Raw genomic sequence first — 17,681 nt, forward strand, 5'->3', positions numbered from 1 at the left:
TTAAGTGGAATGTGTGTGTGTGTATTTGGTTGTGTGTGTGTTCCCCATTTTGTGTAAGGACACGGTCCTCTGCTGCACACAGCAGATTCCCTGAGGTAGCAAAAGCCATGTGAATAAAACATGCCGTGCCATGTGTTGCCTCCTTCAGCTCTGCAGAGTTTACATTAAAAAGGTGTGTTATTCTTGCTCACAGCCGAGCCAGCCGCCAAAACGCTCCGCTTGGGAGCATTTTACTGCTTGCATGCGGGCTTCAACATCTCTGGACACCTTTCAAAGTTTAACTTGACTTTTAAACCTTTCTTCAGTCTCTGGGTTTTATGTTAATACACTCAGCAACGGAGTCCAAGTTGAAATCAAAAGAAAGACAAAGTCGTAAAAAAGTCTCCGCAGCACAAGCTCAGCTGCCTCAGTAAAGATGTGCCTGGTGCAGGGAGGGTTGGTAATCTACACCATATGTGGGCTGCTTGGTAATGCAGATTCAAGGTAGGATTATTAATCGGTGTGTTAGGGTGTAATGGGAAGATGTGTTGTTTTGTGACTGTGTGTGCGTTTATAATGTGTGACCATGTCTCCTCAGTAATATTATTAGTGTCATTACATTGGAGCAGTCTGATGTATCTCATACTGTATGTGTGCAGCGACACCACATGCTTTCCCATGTTCACTCCTTTATCTTCTGACCCGCAGGTTGTTAGATGTCTAAATCAACCCTAACACGACGTAATAATCTGTGTGTGCACATTCATTCCTCTTAAAGCATTTATGATAAGTTCAGTTTGACCTCCAACATACAGTGTGACATATAGATCTTGTAGCTTCACTGTTCTGGTTAACCCTCCTTAATTATAAATGTTCAGGCTGCTCGCCCCGTCTCTGATTCATTTGTCAAGCTTGTGTCGCTACAGAATGTCGTGCCTAAACGAGTTAGTCATCCTGTATTGCGTTTTTGCTGTAATTAACAAGAGGAAGAGCAACAAAAGGGAAGGCAGGCAGATGGGTTCAATTGGTTTTGTATTGTGGTCTGATTACTTGCACTCCCAGGTTCTCTGGAGATGCTTTTAATCCATTATTGTTTCTAGGCAATTGCTTGTGTAATTGTTTTTGCTCTAAAATTGTAATTTCTCAGGATTAATTGAGTGTGTTGTGAGGCGAGGTAACAAGTCAGGAGAGGAGGTACAAAATGACAGACAACAGAGTGATCATTAAAATAAAAAAATGGCCATGTTTTGTCTCTACTCTATACTCTATATTGCTAGTGCATCCCTAATAGAAATGTGCAACAAGGGAATAAGAACGGAAAAGAAAGGTTTAAAGTGAGCAGGATGTTTTTGTCAGTTTGTGGGCGAGTGGTGTGTAGATGTGATAGATGCGAGATGTGGAACTTGTGAACAAGGAAAGATAATGTTCATTAACCTGAATGTAGGTCACAGTGTGATGCATTACCAAGGTTTATTCATTCATCTTTAGTAACTTCCTGGTCAGGATCTGGGGGCATGGTGGTTTAGTGGTTAGCACGTTCGCCTCACACCTCCAGGGTTGGGGGTTCGATTCCCGCTTCCGCCGTGTGTGTGTGTGGAGTTTGCATTTTCTCCCCGTGCCTTGGGGGTTTCCTCTGGGTACTCCCTTTTCCTCCCCTGGTCCAAAGCCATGCATGGTAGGTTGATTGACATCTCTGGAAAATTGTCCGTAGTGTGTGACCCGAGGTTCTGTAGTCGAATAAGCGGTAGAAAATGAATGAAATGAATGAATGAATGGTCAGGATCTCAGGGGATTAAATTAGACTGCTAGTTTGTTTAGCACTTTGGAGAAAAAGCCAGTTTACTTTGTTAAAAATAAAGCAAAATAAATAATGCCAAAGAAAAACAATGTGGGAATTGGATTAAAGCCACATCTAAAACTACTACTACTACTACTACTACTACTACTACTACTACTACTAATAATAATAATAATAATAATAATAATAATAATAATAATAATAATAATAAAATACAGATCAGATTAGCTCTGATATCAGTTGTCTCTTAGTGTTTACATTCTACTTTCAGTTGTGCTGTGTAGATCTGCAGTGAGTTGGTGTTTGCATGTGTGTAGGACAGCAGTGGCACTCTCTCTCTCTCTCTCTCTCTCTCTCTCTCTCTATATATATATATATATATATATATATATATCTCTATTCAGCCCAGTCCAGCATCCTTTAGTCAATATAAGCTTGTGTCCAGGGAACAAGTGGATCCTCCGTACCGTACTTCTTGTTCTCACGGACTTTTTTACCCTACCCGACTTGTGTATGGAAGACTGAAACTGAATACGGTGAATACTCATCATGTCTCACAAGTGACAGCAGAAGCTGTGCTGTTTTGCAACGGACCGTGTGAACAGAGTTAAATTCAGGAGCATCTGTGTTTCTGCCAGTCACTTTAGGCTTGACCGAGTTATCCTCATACATCCCACTGGGATCTGCAAACAAGTGCTTACTCTAAATTCCTGTCTGCTCCATATTTATGGTTCTCCCTAAGCTGGGGCTGCCATTAGGCTTCAATAGAAGGGATTTAACATCATTTATGCTCTCATATGCTTGAGATCCATATCCCGTATGGCGTCTGCTTTATGCCATTACTCTCTGTAAGACATCTTCACTGATGTGCTTACTCTACCTTATAATCATTTGTCGCATGGCTGCTAATTATACACACAAGTCTGAACATGTCAAGCAAGAGTGCCCTCTACAGGTACAGGGTAAAATCTCACATGAGGTTTATGCCTGAACATGAAGTGTCACAGATTGTTAAAGGTTTCATCGTTGGTCAACTCCATGACTTATCTGTCATTATGACATTATATCTAACAGCTTCTGATAGTCTGATTTAATATAAATGCCCAGACTTTCTGGAAAGTGACGGTGTAAACAGAGTAAAAAAGGAAATAATGTGTTATTGGAACTCTCTCAGGTTTTTTTTTCTACCTGATTCTTTTGAAATCAGATTTGTCTCTATATCATGGTCTTTCTTCCTATCTTCTGACACTGATATAATCACAGGGCACTTCTTAAGGAGATCAAAGCCCAGGATCAAATCAGGATGCTTCTGCTTTAGCTCAGAGCTCTACCAGGAAATCCCTTTTGCTAGATGAAGAAAAATGCAGGCTTTATTATTCAGATTAGTGAGAGGTATAACCATGTCTTAGATTCTGATATAGTATACAGTCATGCTATAGTATACAGTAGTATACAGCCATGCTATGCTATACAGTAGTATATAGCCATGCTATAGTATACAGTAGTATACAGCCATGCTATAGTATACAGTAGTATACAGCCATGCTACAGTATACAGCCATGCTATAGTATACAGCCATGCTACAGTATACAGTCATACTACAGTATACAGTAGTATACAGCCATGCTATAGTATACAGCCATGCTACAGTATACAGGCATGCTATAGTATACAGTAGAATACAGCCATGCTATAGTATACATTTGGCAGACGCCCTTATCCAGAGCGACGTACATAAGTGCTTAAATCTCTAACATTGAATACATTAATGCTGGTTCACTAGGTTACATACTTAAGATACCATGAGTTTAAAACATTTGTTCAAAGTTACAATGAAAAAGTGTCAAAGAAGTGCTAGTTGAAATGTTTCCTGAATAAGTAGGTCTTCAACCGCCGCTTGAAAATAGCCATACAGTATACAGTATACAGTAGTATACAGCCATGCTACAGTATACAGTCATACTACAGTATACAGTAGTATACAGCCATGCTATAGAATACAGTAGTATACAGCCATTCTATAGTATACAGCCATGCTATTGAATACAGTAGTATACAGCCATTCTATAGTATACAGCCATGCTATTGAATAAAGTAGTATACAGCAGTGTTATAGTATACAGCCATGCTATAGTATACTGTAGTATACAGCGATGCTATAGTATACAGTAGTATACAGTCATGCTATAGTATACAGTAGTATAAATCATGCTATAGTATACAGCCATGCTACAGAATACAGTAGTATACAGCCATGCTATAGTATACAGTAGTATACAGCCATGCTATAGTATACAGTAGTATACAGCCATGCTACAGTATACAGCCATGCTATAGTATACAGCCATGCTACAGTATACAGTCATACTACAGTATACAGTAGTATACAGCCATGCTATAGTATACAGCCATGCTACAGTATACAGGCATGCTATAGTATACAGTAGTATACAGCCATGCTATAGTATACAGTAGTATACAGCCATGCTACAGTATACAGCCATGCTATAGTATACAGCCATGCTACAGTATACAGTCATACTACAGTATACAGTAGTATACAGCCATGCTATAGTATACAGCCATGCTACAGTATACAGGCATGCTATAGTATACAGTAGAATACAGCCATGCTATAGTATACAGTAGTATACAGCCATGCTACAGTATACATTTACATTTACAGCATTTGGCAGACGCCCTTATCCAGAGCGACGTACATAAGTGCTTAAATCTCTAACATTGAATACATTAATGCTGGTTCACTAGGTTACATTCTTAAGATACCATGAGTTTAAAACATTTGCTCAAAGTTACAATGAAAAAGTGTCAAAGGTTTTTTTTTTTTTGTTTTGTTTTTTTAAATGCAAAAGATAAGGAAAGAAGTGCTAGTTGAAATGTTTCCTGAATAAGTAGGTCTTCAACCGCCGCTTGAAAATAGCCAGTGACTCAGCTGTCCGGACCTCTAGGGGAAGTTCATTCCACCACCTTGGTGCCAGAACAGAGAAGAGTCTTGTAGTATACTTGCCTCTTACCCTGAGAGATGGTGGAACCAGTCGAGCAGTGCTGGTAGATCGGAGGTTGCGGGGTGCAGTGCGAGGAATGATGAGGGCTTTGAGGTAAGAGGGAGCTGGTCCATTTTTGGCTTTGTAGGCCAGCATCAGTGTTTTGAATCTGATGCGTGCAGCAACCGGAAGCCAGTATACAGCCATGCTACAGTATACAGTAGTATACAGGCATGCTATAGTATACAGTAGTATACAGCCATGCTACAGTATACAGTAGTATACAGCCATGCTACAGTATACAGTAGTATACAGCCATGCTATAGAATACAGTAGTATACAGCCATGCTATAGTATACAGTAGTTTACAGCCATGCTACAGTATACAGTCATGCTATCGTATACAGTAGAATACAGCCATGCTATAGAATACAGTAGTATACAGCCATGCTACAGTATAAAGTCATGCTACAGTATACAGTCATGCAGTGCTAATTTAAACTTTGGTATTAGCTTATCTAATTGCTAAATGGAGCAATGAATTAACCTGAGTTATGAGTCATAAAAATCTCTCTCTCTCTCTCTCTCTCTCTCTCTCTCTCTCTCTCTCTCTCTCTCTCTCTCTCTCTCTCTCTCTCTCTAACACACACACACACACACACACACACACACACACACACACACACACACACACACACACACAAATCTATGTCTTTACACGTGTCTTTTCTGTGTATGGGTACTGGTTTCTGTGCTTCTGTGTACGTTGGCTCACCACAAGGGAGATGACAGGTCTGCTGTTGCTCCAGCTGTCTTTGCTGTTAATAATTATGCCACAATGCTACACTGATGACAGTCTCTTTTCTTTTTCAGAAGAGACAGATTCTCTGAAAAGGCACAACATATTGTTAGCAAGTTAAAAGTTCGCTTCTCCTTATAGTTATTGTCCAAAGCAGAGCTTATACAGTAGTGGCAATGGGAAAATAGAGCTCCTCTTTTTTCATGCTGCTGGCGGAAATGGGGCTACTGATGGAGAGTGGGCATAGCTCAGTTCTGGACAGTGAGCATCCTCCTGCCATCTGCACACACTCTTTCCCTTGGCATGATCATGCTGTAATGTACCTAATGATTGTGTACCCTCCAATACATCTGCTTATGTAGCTTGATGTACATGCCTGTTCTATTAAAACTCTTCATCTAGTCACTTTTACATTGAAGATTAAAAAGGATAGTACCTTTTGCCTTGTTTGTGATTGCAATCTGTTTTGTGCTCTCTCTGCACTTTAGGGTGATCAGCAGAGCTCCAGGGCTCAAGTTGGTGGTTGAAACTCTGATGTCGTCCCTTAAACCAATCGGAAACATTGTGGTCATCTGCTGTGCCTTCTTCATTATTTTCGGCATCTTGGGGGTTCAGGTGAATTAATGTTTCTGTAATATACGTGTTTTATATGATGAACAACATACAATATATGGTGTGACTATTGAATATCAAATGGTGTATATTGTGTAAGCCAACAGATTTTGAGCCACAAGGCTGGCTTGGGTAACATGCCATACCTCAATGGGGTAATTTATGCCTGTATCATGAGTCATAAATTTCAAGGCCCCACTGGGTTTACTCTACAAGATCCTGTCTAAAGGATCATTATACTGACAAAGAGGTACATAAGAAGAACATATGGCCAGTGGTACCTGGGGCCCAGAATCCAGCCATCTATATGTTAGTATTGACATTTATGAAACATTATATCTGTCCACAACTTACCTAAACTAATGGGGAAATCTGACAGCCATTTATCATTGACTCCTCTATTTACTCCTGCTCATTTTTTCTCTCTTATATACATACAGTATGTATTGAAGGGTCGACCACTCAATAAACAGACGCCACTTTATTAAAAATCAGCCTTGTTCTTCTAGTTGACATGTCAGCTATGTTGAACCAATGATGTATCCTTTAAATACGCATCAATATAGTGATCTGTAACACAGTTTTAATAATAACTCAAAGCCATGGTGTAATGTTTAATGTGTTATGTGTAATTTCCTGTTAATGAGATTGGTCTTCAGAGTAGAGCGTTTTAAAATGTAAATGACTCCTTCTTTTTCTCTAAACAGCTCTTCAAGGGAAAGTTCTACGTGTGCCAGGGGGAGGATATAAGGAATATAACAAATAAGTCAGACTGCCTTCTTTTTAAATACAAGTGGGTTAGGCACAAGTACAATTTTGACAACCTGGGACAGGTGAGCAATAGCCAGGCCTTATATAAGCTTATTAATATCCAATGTTTTCAACAAAAATTAACTGTGCCATATTTTCTTTGTGTTTTGCCAGGCTCTGATGTCTCTGTTTGTACTGGCCTCTAAGGATGGCTGGGTCGACATTATGTATGATGGACTAGATGCTGTAGGCGTTGATCAGCAGGTACCTGTCAAGTACACATTCATCTAATGATGTCTATTTTACATATGAGAATTCAGAATTCTATCTTTTATTTATTTTCTCTCTATTCATTTTATTTGCTTGTCTGCTAAAATAACTGATGACTCATTAGTATCCAACACATTCATATATTTGCATTAGGATTTTAATATTAATGTTGTATTTCTGTGGCCTTCAGGTACCTTTGCCAGTGCATGATTACTGTAATTACAGCCAGAACATCTCACACTCAAGTTGATTATTTCATACCCCTTCATCCTAATGTGTTGTTATATATCATTGATCATTAATTTGTTTAATCAATCTGTGTTTCAGCCTATAATGAACCACAACCCCTGGATGCTGCTGTATTTCATCTCTTTCCTGTTGATCGTGGCTTTTTTTGTGCTCAATATGTTTGTGGGTGTGGTGGTGGAAAACTTCCACAAGTGTCGGCGGCACCAGGAAGCCGAAGAGGCCAAGCGGCGCGAGGAGAAACGGCTGAAAAGAATGGAGAAAAAGAGAAGGAGTAAGGAGAAGGAGCTGGCTGGTCGGTAGTCTTTCCACATCTTTCTGAGTCCTGCTTGGCCGTTAGATTCGACGCTAAATTCCACGCTAGAGCTAATCAGAATGACCGGCGTGCAGTGAATGAAATGCCCCAGCTGGCGCGTAGCTAGGACAATCCCTCTCGCAGCCTGATCCCCTCTGCCTGGGAACGTAGCTCAAGCATGTCCCATGGCCTGCATGCCAGCCTGAATCCTGACAGAGAGCAGGGTGTGTGGTATATTCCTGTCCCAGGGGTCTGCCAAGTCTGCTCTTCCCATGCATGCAGGGCAGTGGTAAACAACATTCTTTAGTTTTGCACTGTTTTTGAAAGAGTCGGTTAGATCCTACATCACAAGTTCACAATTACTTTGCCTACTATTTTCAGCACTAAGACCCCCTGAGTGTGATGATGGAGGTTTGGCAGCATATTGTTTGACAAAGTGATAGCAGACAGTTTGTACCCTTGTGAAATACAGATGAAAATATACCCAATGGCAGGTGATGAGTAACTGAAAAGTACACAAACACACACAAGGACAGAGAAATATGAGTACAGGACTAGCTGCTGTCAGTCTTGTTCTGTCTGTTCTTCATGACTAAAGCAGGATTTTCTCTTTAAGTGTTTGAAGTGGTTTGGTTTGTTTGTTTTAGCTTATTTTGTTTGGTAGGTTTTATAGCATAGTTGTGTTCAAACTATGCATTGAATAAAAACTTAATTTATTGTTTGTGAAGACATCAAATGATTAAAGGCAAAAAGAGCTCTTTAGTGAAATAACTTTAAAGAAGCAAAAACAGTACAGATAATGATGACTAGAGTTGGACTCAGAATAATTGGAAATTGCTACGAACAAGACTGTTTCACCAGCACATTCACACTGAACATCCACTCTCCATTTTCTGCTTATACATCAGCTCCTTCAGCAGGCTTCCCAGGCCTCGCCTGATTAACATGGTCTCATTCTTTTAGATATAATGCTGACGGGTGTCAGTTGGTCCAGTCCTGAGAGCGGATTGACAGGTACAGAGTATTTCTGGCATGTCTGTGTGTTCACCGTGGTGGTGTTTAAGGGGCTTTGGCTATAGGGCAGTATAAGGGAGGGCACCTTCACTAGTCCAAAGCCCCACCTCATTGAAACCCGTGAGAATCGTCTGTGGACATGTGTGTATGTAATTTATCCACAACTCATCAACTGTCCAGCAGCATCACCGGCTCCTACCAGCTAAACCTCACGCTCACACTGGGGAGATAGACAGATAGAGTGAGAGAGACAGAGACAGATGAGAAAACAGGAAATGCTCTAATTCATATCAATAGCACTCTGCAAACTAATAAGCACTATAATGTAACTTTTAGCTATTTGTAACTTAATAAAGAAATCTCAGACTCTTACTATAATGGCTTGAGTGTAATAAGTACACATCAGTCTGCAGTAAGTGCTAGTTAAAATCAAATGTTAGACTATGCTCTTGCTTTTGCCCCCATTGTGAAGCATTGTGTCTGACTGTGAGGGGAAGAGTTACACCGTGAACGTCTAGCTTTATGTAATTTGTCTGCTTCTGGTTTATATATATATATATATCTGTTTTGGGTGTCATTGCTCAGTGCTTGCTTTGTATTTGTGATGTATCCTGTTTCCACCAGTTATCACTATTTTCACGATTCTATTGATATAGCGAGTTGTTCTCACCACAACACACACCACACCACACCACTCATTATTGTTTAGTTGTTCAGAGACTGCATGACTGTGTGACAACTCATCTATTTATGTGATGTACTGTATTGACGTGCTTCGATCAGTAATTTCCTGCTCAATCATTGCTACACCAGTTCTAGAAGAAAACAGTTGATTGCTGTACTGACTGGTCAGTTAGAACAAGCATTATGTGGCTGACGATGCAACCGTCTTCACTCCTTTTGAGTTTAAAGTAGTTAGCAACATCTAGATAGTGCGACTTTATTGCGAATAATTAACATAAAGTTAAGGTAATTGACGATATCTTTGTCAGACTTTTCAGATTTTTAGTAGCACTTAATTTTACAGTGTGTTGACTTTTTACTATTAAATATTTAAATATCTTGTAATTACCAGTCTTGCCTGGATCATACTTTGCAGATTGGATTTTGAAGTCCATAGTCATTTAAGTTTAAGTTGGTGCTACAGTGCAGTATTTACGAAGAACTTAATGGCTGGTAATGCAAGCACACGAGAACTAATATGAAATAAAATACGAGAAAAACAACACATTTGCATCAACCAACCTACACTGTGCAGTCTTAAACCAGGTTGGTACAACTTACCACTATGATGTTACTTCTTAGCATTAACTACCCCATATTTTTGACAATGAACTTGCAAAATGTATTATTACATTTTCAATATACTTCATTCATACCTATGCAGCTCTTTATTTGTAGGTCTGACTAAAACTACTGAGCAGGAGATTTAAGATAACTTATTCATACAAAATACTTTACAACATATGTTCAAAGGATTATACAATAATTAGCAAATCCTTACTTTAGTGTCTTTATTGAGAGTTTCAGAAAGTCCCAGATAAGTCCCCCAGATAAGTCACTTAAAAAAATTAGGAAAATTAGGAAGATTATAAGAATAGTCTTGCAACTTTAGAAAATTTAATACCTAAAAATATTTGTCCTCTTGTGAGTGCCACTTTTATACTAGTTCTATCACCTCACACATCTTTAAAAAATACACACAAGTGTGTATCCAAGCTGCCAAAGTGAACATCAATTAAAATAGTTGTGGCCATTTAAATTGAATGCCACTTGATATAATACGATAATGAATTATAATTTGTGGACTCTATTAGCAGCGTGGTTCCTTCTATTGTTCTGGGTCCTTTCAAACCTACTGTAGTTTTACATCTAGCAACTCAGCTAGAAGGGTGTTTATATATAGATTGTATGTTCTGGTGTTGTTTGTGCCAATCTGAGAGATTTTCAGTGCTTGAGGATCATCTTCCAAAAAACTCCCCTCCACTGCACTTTATTATTACTTTGTCTTTCTTTTAGATTCCTTCAGCCACTCAGAGTGTTTCTCTAAATGTGTCAATGTTTTTAGCATTCTGTTAAATATACTTTTATTCTTTTAGTGTTTAGTATAATCAGCACAACCATTATTGTGTATACTGTACATCTAGTCTGTTCTTCAGGTGTGTTATAGCGTACATGCCTGTGCTATACAAATAATGTATGAATTTTAATTTTGCTGTCTGAGTGGACATCTGGCAACATCTGATTTGTTCCCAATAAGCAAACAGTGTGTTAATTACCTTGGCCTGTACTTACCTTGAGAATGTTTGAGACTTCTGAATGGGCTCTGTAGAAAAGACTTCCTGACCCCAATCTGTCTCTCTCTATTAGATGCTGTTCCTGCTGTGTGCTAGTGGACATGTCAAATGGGTTGATTAATCAAGTCATGTTCTTCTTTTCTCAATGTTGGTCCATTAAAGGACTGTGAGGACTTTTACTTTTATCATAGTCTTACATAACGTGCTTATTTATGTTCAAGATATAATTTTTTTTAGGAAAACAGATCAAAACATCTGTAAATATACAGTAGATTTATTTAGAGGCTGTATAATATTCTGTATAATATTTGCAGTCTGTATGAAATCTTGGCCCCGGATAAGCGGTAGAAGATGGATGGATGGATGTATGAAATCTTATTCTTTACTATAGCTTTAATTTCCGCTTTAGTAAAGACTTTGCCTGAGAAACTGAATAATTGAAGCTCATTCTATAAGAGAAATAAATATCTAACCTGATCCAATGGTTAAATGGATCTGGGTTATGGTGAGCCTTTTGAAGCGTATTACCTCATCTATCACACTCACCGCTAGGTAGGCGAACCTGTCAAAAGACAATAGTGGATGATTATAAGGCTTTAATTACTTATTATTCTTTACTGTTATTAACCATAACGGGTATTTAATAATGTTGTCTTGTCAGCTAAGACATTATGACATGACCGAGCAAATATTCTTGGCAGAATGGTGTCATGTTATCTATCAGCTTTCAGCAGCTCCTTCATTCTTCAAAGGCATTTTTGTTCTTTATGTTACATAACTGACTGCGTCTATGAATGAACAGATGGTAAAAGCTTAAAAAAAAGATTTCTCAGTAAACAGAATAGCATTTTTAGCAATTTGCTGTTTTTTTTGTTTTTATTCTTTTGTTAATATTCCTAAAGGTAAAGACCCTCTGAAGTGAATGATTTTTGTTGAGATTTAACAGACTTCAGCAACAGAGTACTGCATATTAATTCTCACTCAGTTTTTGTGATGTATATCGAATCTCATTCTAGTGTTGTGACTTGTACTAGAGTAACCTTCTCTTATTGCCAGATAACACAAACAGATGATGTGATGGATGTGCGATGTAAAAACAGTTAGAAGACAGAGAGCTATGCTAAACTTCACTTTTCGATATTGTGTCGGTTCATTCACTTCTTTACCCTCGTCTCTTCTTTTATTGCCCAGAGGCATCGAATTATAGCAAATCGAACCTTATTTTGTTATCATTGCAATGCAAGTATGATTTTTTTTTATATTAGAAAGCACTCACAGGAACGAGTTACCAGTTTACAGCCAATAAGAAAGGCATTAGAGACAATTTAAAAGTATTCGTATGCTTTAAGAAAAGAGCGTAAAAGTTAAGATTACTAGAAAGATGTATGCTCAAGTAGAATTATTTCTAGAATGGTTATTGCTGTTTGTTTTTTTACACTATTAGCTGTTTCTAGAGCAACATAGATGAAATTTTCTACATTTCTACATTACAATGCTAATTGTATTATTCACCACTGGGTAAATCATCATGTCGAGAGTGACTGATTGTTCTGCTCTCTGGCTGATCAGCAGTCAGACACATGTACTGTAGCGCTACCCAGATGACAAGGCAACATACTGACGAATAAACGAGACAGTCCAGCGAGAAAACCAGTGAGTAATTCCTGACAGTTTTAGTACATGCTTGATTCAGAGCAGTAGATTTTCCTCTGGAACAAATCAGAAATAATTCTTCTTGGATATTTCATGACTTGCTGATTGATTGCTGGGGCTACGGGTGAACTGTTAGAGATATGTTTTGTAGTCTGTTATCTGACAGGTGTTCATGCAGACAGTTATCTTTTCTGGAACTCTGGAACATTTATTTCCATATAATATGACCAGTAAACGATTTTTTTTTCCTTTCGTTGCTTGATTAACCCCTAAAATTCAAAATGCATATTCCTTGTACGGCATGTTGTATTATGTACAGTGTCTCTAAGTACATTATGCGGTTAATAGCGAGGAATGTATATCTAGGTTAGACTGAGGAATAGTTTTGGTTGAATAAATGCATACGGTGCTCGGGTTAAATGGTGAAGAATTTTGCCGCACTGTGCAGATCATCCCTTTCATTTTGCATCCCATCCTCCACTTGCTGTGTATGTTTCACCATACATCATTCATCTTAAACGGCCATCTCACTCAAGTCAGACTCAGAAAGAAAGTGTGGTTTGTCTGCCATATCTAGCAGCATGATGTTTATGTGTTTCTGTGTCTATTTGTCTTGTTTCTCTGTGTGTATGTGTCTGTTTGATTCTATTATACTATGCTCTGACATTACTATCATTGACATATATGGCATATTTTCCTTTTCTTTAATATTTCTTTGTCTGAACTCCTTCATTTACTGCACTATCCTTCTATCTCTTCTCTCTCTGATTTATCTGTGTTAACAGGGCAGAATTTGGGACATCCAGCAGAAACATGATTGATGATTAAGTTAATCTGACTTTTTTTTCGGGTTGGCTTCTGAGTCAGTGTGTGATGGTTTATAGTGTAGTACAATAATATAACGGAAAGCCAGATCACAGCAAGAAAGCCTCTTATCACACTGAACCAGTGACCAACAGACATTGACTCATTCTGTGAACAATCTCTTGATTTAGTTTTGCAAAATCATCCCTAACAAATGAAACAAGAATGAACGGTTCATCTGGATGTATCATTAAGTTATATGGCTGCACTCCACCCGACACACATATATATATATATATATATTTTATTTTTATTTCAGACATTCTGGCTTATGTGTTTTTCTTGTCTCCATAGAGTTATTCTGTCTGCTCACTCGTCATGCATTTCACCTCACTTGAACTTTAAAGTGCATCCGGCACTCTCCTCGACACACACAGTGTTTAATCAAGTCTACAGTAACTACGATCACTTCACTACCTCATACATCCCACATGGCATAGACTCGCAGCCAGACTTTTGTCTCTACCCACTATCTTTATATAATGACTCGTAAACAAGAATAATATTCAGAATACATTGATAATAGGATTTATCAAATATTAATTCATTTGTCATTTACCTTAATAAATGCTATCCTAGGTAGTTATGTGGGTGCTATATACTGTAGCAGGGACATGAGTTGAGCATGAAGATAAAGAAAGGCACTTTTAATATCATGTTACATTAGTTACACTTTATTTAGTGTTTATAAACAAGTCCACATCTTAAAACGTTTATAAAAATGTATAAACACACACAAAAAAATACAATATATTTTAATACAATCTAAAAAACCCCTTAAATCGAAATAATAATTTATGACCTATTACACACATGCAATGGATATAAAACTATACACACACCTGTTAATAACCAAACAACCCCCCCCAAAAGTTTATTTTAAAGGGGTGTGTAGACTTTTTTAATCTCCACTGCACATATGATTTTATTATATTATAAATAGCACAATAAACAAGATTAAACTTAAATGAAATGTACACATAATCCATACAACCATATTTCATAAACACTTGCAGACTTTGCTAGAAATCCAGAGGAATAATATCTCATTAAACACAGCACTGCTTGCTGAGGTGAATAAAACGGTTGCTTTTACAGCTGCCTGCTGCCAGTCTTAATGCCCTAAGCTGAGCTGGACAGTCAGTTCTCATCCACAACATTCTCTTCCTCTTTTTGTTTTAAAAAAATTGACCTCAGCATGCTGCGTGAGGAGCCTCTGCACACCTTCCTTGCTACAGACGTGCTTCTCAACAGCTTAGACTCGGGCATGTAAAAAACAGTGGAGAGAACAGATAGGTTTGTTTCTGAGATCAATAATCAAAACTTTGCTAACACTCTATAATAAATTGGAGACAGAACTAGATTTCAAACCATTCTCTAATTATAGAACATATTTACTGTTCTAAATTCAACATCATTAGAACTTTTTAAATCCATGTGCACTGCATATAAAGCAGGGTTTAGTAGACATGCTAATACACTTCTGCTTAGGGGAATTAAAACACATTGGTCTTTAATTTTTTTAGTTAGTTTCTTTGAAATTGAATTTACCTTGGACTATCCGTAAAAGCAATCATTCATGCAACCATTATAACCTGATGACTGTCTTGTTTTTATTGTGTGGTGTTTAGTGTTTGATATTCATAACAATAAATCACACCGTGTCTGTATTTCCCAACTGTCCAAGCTCCTGAGGTAGAAGTTGATGTTCACCATCTCTGTGGACGCATTGCTTCTGTGTACAGTGGCCTGATTTTCATTTTGAAAAGAATGTTGGACATGTGCCTAGTTTTTTCCTCATAAACTAAATCAAGATCAGTGTTAATTTATTTTTTTTTCTACTGGAAGAACAATTTATTGGTCTGGCAACACATTTTACTTTTTACACTCATCCAAATGAGGTCCAGAACAATGGGTTTAAATAGGTCACTGTTTTCTAAATGCACTGAATATACCAGAGGCATCGAAATGCATCAAAGCTCCTCACCTCGAGCTTTATGGGTATTGCACCAAATTACATAATGGTTGACCATTGTAGTCATTGTAGTCAAGAAGTCTTGTGACTCATGCTTGAGTGTAAAACAGTGTTGTTTAACGTTTATTTATTTAATACAAATTCATTTGAAATATTGTGATAAATATAATAAAATAGCTATCTCAGCAAAAAAATGCCCCATTAAGTCACAGTCATGGTATCATTAGACAGTCAGACGGTGCCACAAAAATAGATAAGAAGATGAACTGAACCGAGAGCTATGGTCCATACCACCATTTCATTCTCTCGCATTGGTTAAAAATAGTTTCAGACCATTTCCCCTCTCTACTTTAAATCTCCTTAAAGCTGACTTGGCTGATACTTATATGGCCATTTGCTTTGAAGCATTTCAATAGGATGACATCAGAGTGGCACCTCTGCCAAAATAAGCCAACTTTAATCCATTTTCCATATGTGGCATGCCAAGCTTCTCACCCTCTCCAGGGAGTGTGAGTGAAAGGTTGAGGTTTTAGAAGCTAATTTGGCTCCATGCACCTTTGTTTCCCTTCTTTAGTCTCCATTGGCAAGCCACAAAATGGCCATGCACTACACAAGCCATCACAGAAAAATCATATGTTCTTGGTGCAGTACTCATTAGCTGAAAGAAACTGTGGTAAAATCTCTCTCTCATCTATTTACCAGTGATCTCTCTACATAAGAGAGCACAAAGGAGCATATATGTGTGCATGTTTTTTGTCAGACTAAAATACGAGAGGGGAAAGCTTCTCATCAAGGATGAAAAGGGGAAAGCAGAGCAACAGTACGGTCGTATGGGAGCTGACCTCTTCAAAAGCAGCCAGGTGCACTTGTAAGCAGAAAACCAACCCCACCCAGCGACGCCATGCCCTGGTTCTCAACTGTCTCGGTAATCGAGCACCCTAGATTTGGAGCAGTCTGCCCTGCTTTGCTTGTCCCCCTGGATTTTATAGTGTTGCCATCACAAAAGGCACGCTATGTTGTGAGGTCTGTTCTAGTCTTTGAAAAGAAAGCTAAAGTTTTGCCCATGCTGGGTAGTTTTGAATTGTGAAATTCTTAAGTCAGCACATTTTAGAACACAATAACATGGCTCCAGTTAGGCAGCATGTAAGCCAGAGCCTATATTGTGATCCTGTGTTAATTATGCACAGCATGGGACTAGCTGGTATCCTTTTTCAAGCCCTTCTGCCACAGGGAATCTTCAAACGCATGCATAATAGACAGTATTATGTATGCGTTAACAGTATAATAAACAGACAGTAAAAGCACATTAACACTTTTAGTGACATGGAGGGTGTTTTTTTTTTGTCTGTATTCCAATAAGCTCTCATACAGAATCTATAAGGGTGGTTCTAGTCCAGGGAACCACAGCAGTTTCCGCTGTTAGTCCCATAAATCCCCATGGGGAATTAATCCCCAGACACTGATGTATGTGCATATAAAAAGTGTTTGTCTAAGCTTGCATATGTACGGCTGTCCCAGCACGGACCATTATCTTCTCAGACTAAATTTGCTCTAAATTGCCCTCACAGAGAAGGCACTAAATCCAGCAGGGAGCAGCCATACAACTAAATGAATAGTGTTGATATAGCACTTAAAAAAAAAAACAGGGCTAGGCAGCACCTGTTCCTACAATTGGGCACATGGTGCCAGGGCTTTAGGGATGGTGTGCGTAGTGGGCTCTAAGAGAATGGGGAGAACAGCTGCTGCCAGGAGCCCTGCCTGTGTGCTGGAGTAATAAGCCCCCTGACCCCTGCTGCTCTGCAAGCTCTTCAAGCCTTTCCACCTCTCCCTTGTTATGTCCGATGCCATCCTCACGTTCCAGATTGAAAAAAGTAGAGATTAGAAGCACCATTTAATGACTCCACATCAAAATCAGAATTTCTTCATGTTTGAAAACCTTTTAAACAAAATAAGTGCATGTGTCTCAGGAAAGCCAGTGAAAATATTTTGAAATTGAAAGAGTGGACATGTTTTTGAGTTGATAAGGCTGTAAGTGATCATGTTCGCATGGACCGCTCTTCCATCCCTTACTCTGATCAAGAGGATTGCATATGAACCTTTTTTTTCTGTTTCTTTCTTTAGTT

General features: G+C 38.4%; 1 protein-coding gene across 11 annotated transcripts in view; it reads left to right on the plus strand.

The window, feature by feature from the left end:
* The window catches only part of cacna1g (calcium channel, voltage-dependent, T type, alpha 1G subunit), a 105,330-nt gene that overhangs the window by 67,688 nt on the left and 19,961 nt on the right, over positions 1-17,681 (plus strand). For 7 of the 11 annotated variants that reach the window (XM_047817659.1, XM_047817660.1, XM_047817665.1 and 4 more), the window contains 5 exons: positions 6,071-6,197; positions 6,902-7,027; positions 7,119-7,208; positions 7,542-7,734; positions 8,719-8,769. In XM_047817659.1, coding sequence (XP_047673615.1) covers positions 6,071-6,197; positions 6,902-7,027; positions 7,119-7,208; positions 7,542-7,734; positions 8,719-8,769 — 587 coding nt within the window. Of the gene's footprint in view, positions 1-6,070; positions 6,198-6,901; positions 7,028-7,118; positions 7,209-7,541; positions 7,756-8,718; positions 8,770-17,681 lie in introns of all 11 variants that reach the window. The other 4 variants (XM_047817661.1, XM_047817664.1, XM_047817662.1 and 1 more) reach the window with 2 other exon arrangements.

The sequence above is a fragment of the Tachysurus fulvidraco genome, chromosome 8, assembly GCF_022655615.1.
Source record: "Tachysurus fulvidraco isolate hzauxx_2018 chromosome 8, HZAU_PFXX_2.0, whole genome shotgun sequence".
Taxonomy (NCBI): Eukaryota; Metazoa; Chordata; class Actinopteri; order Siluriformes; family Bagridae; genus Tachysurus; species Tachysurus fulvidraco.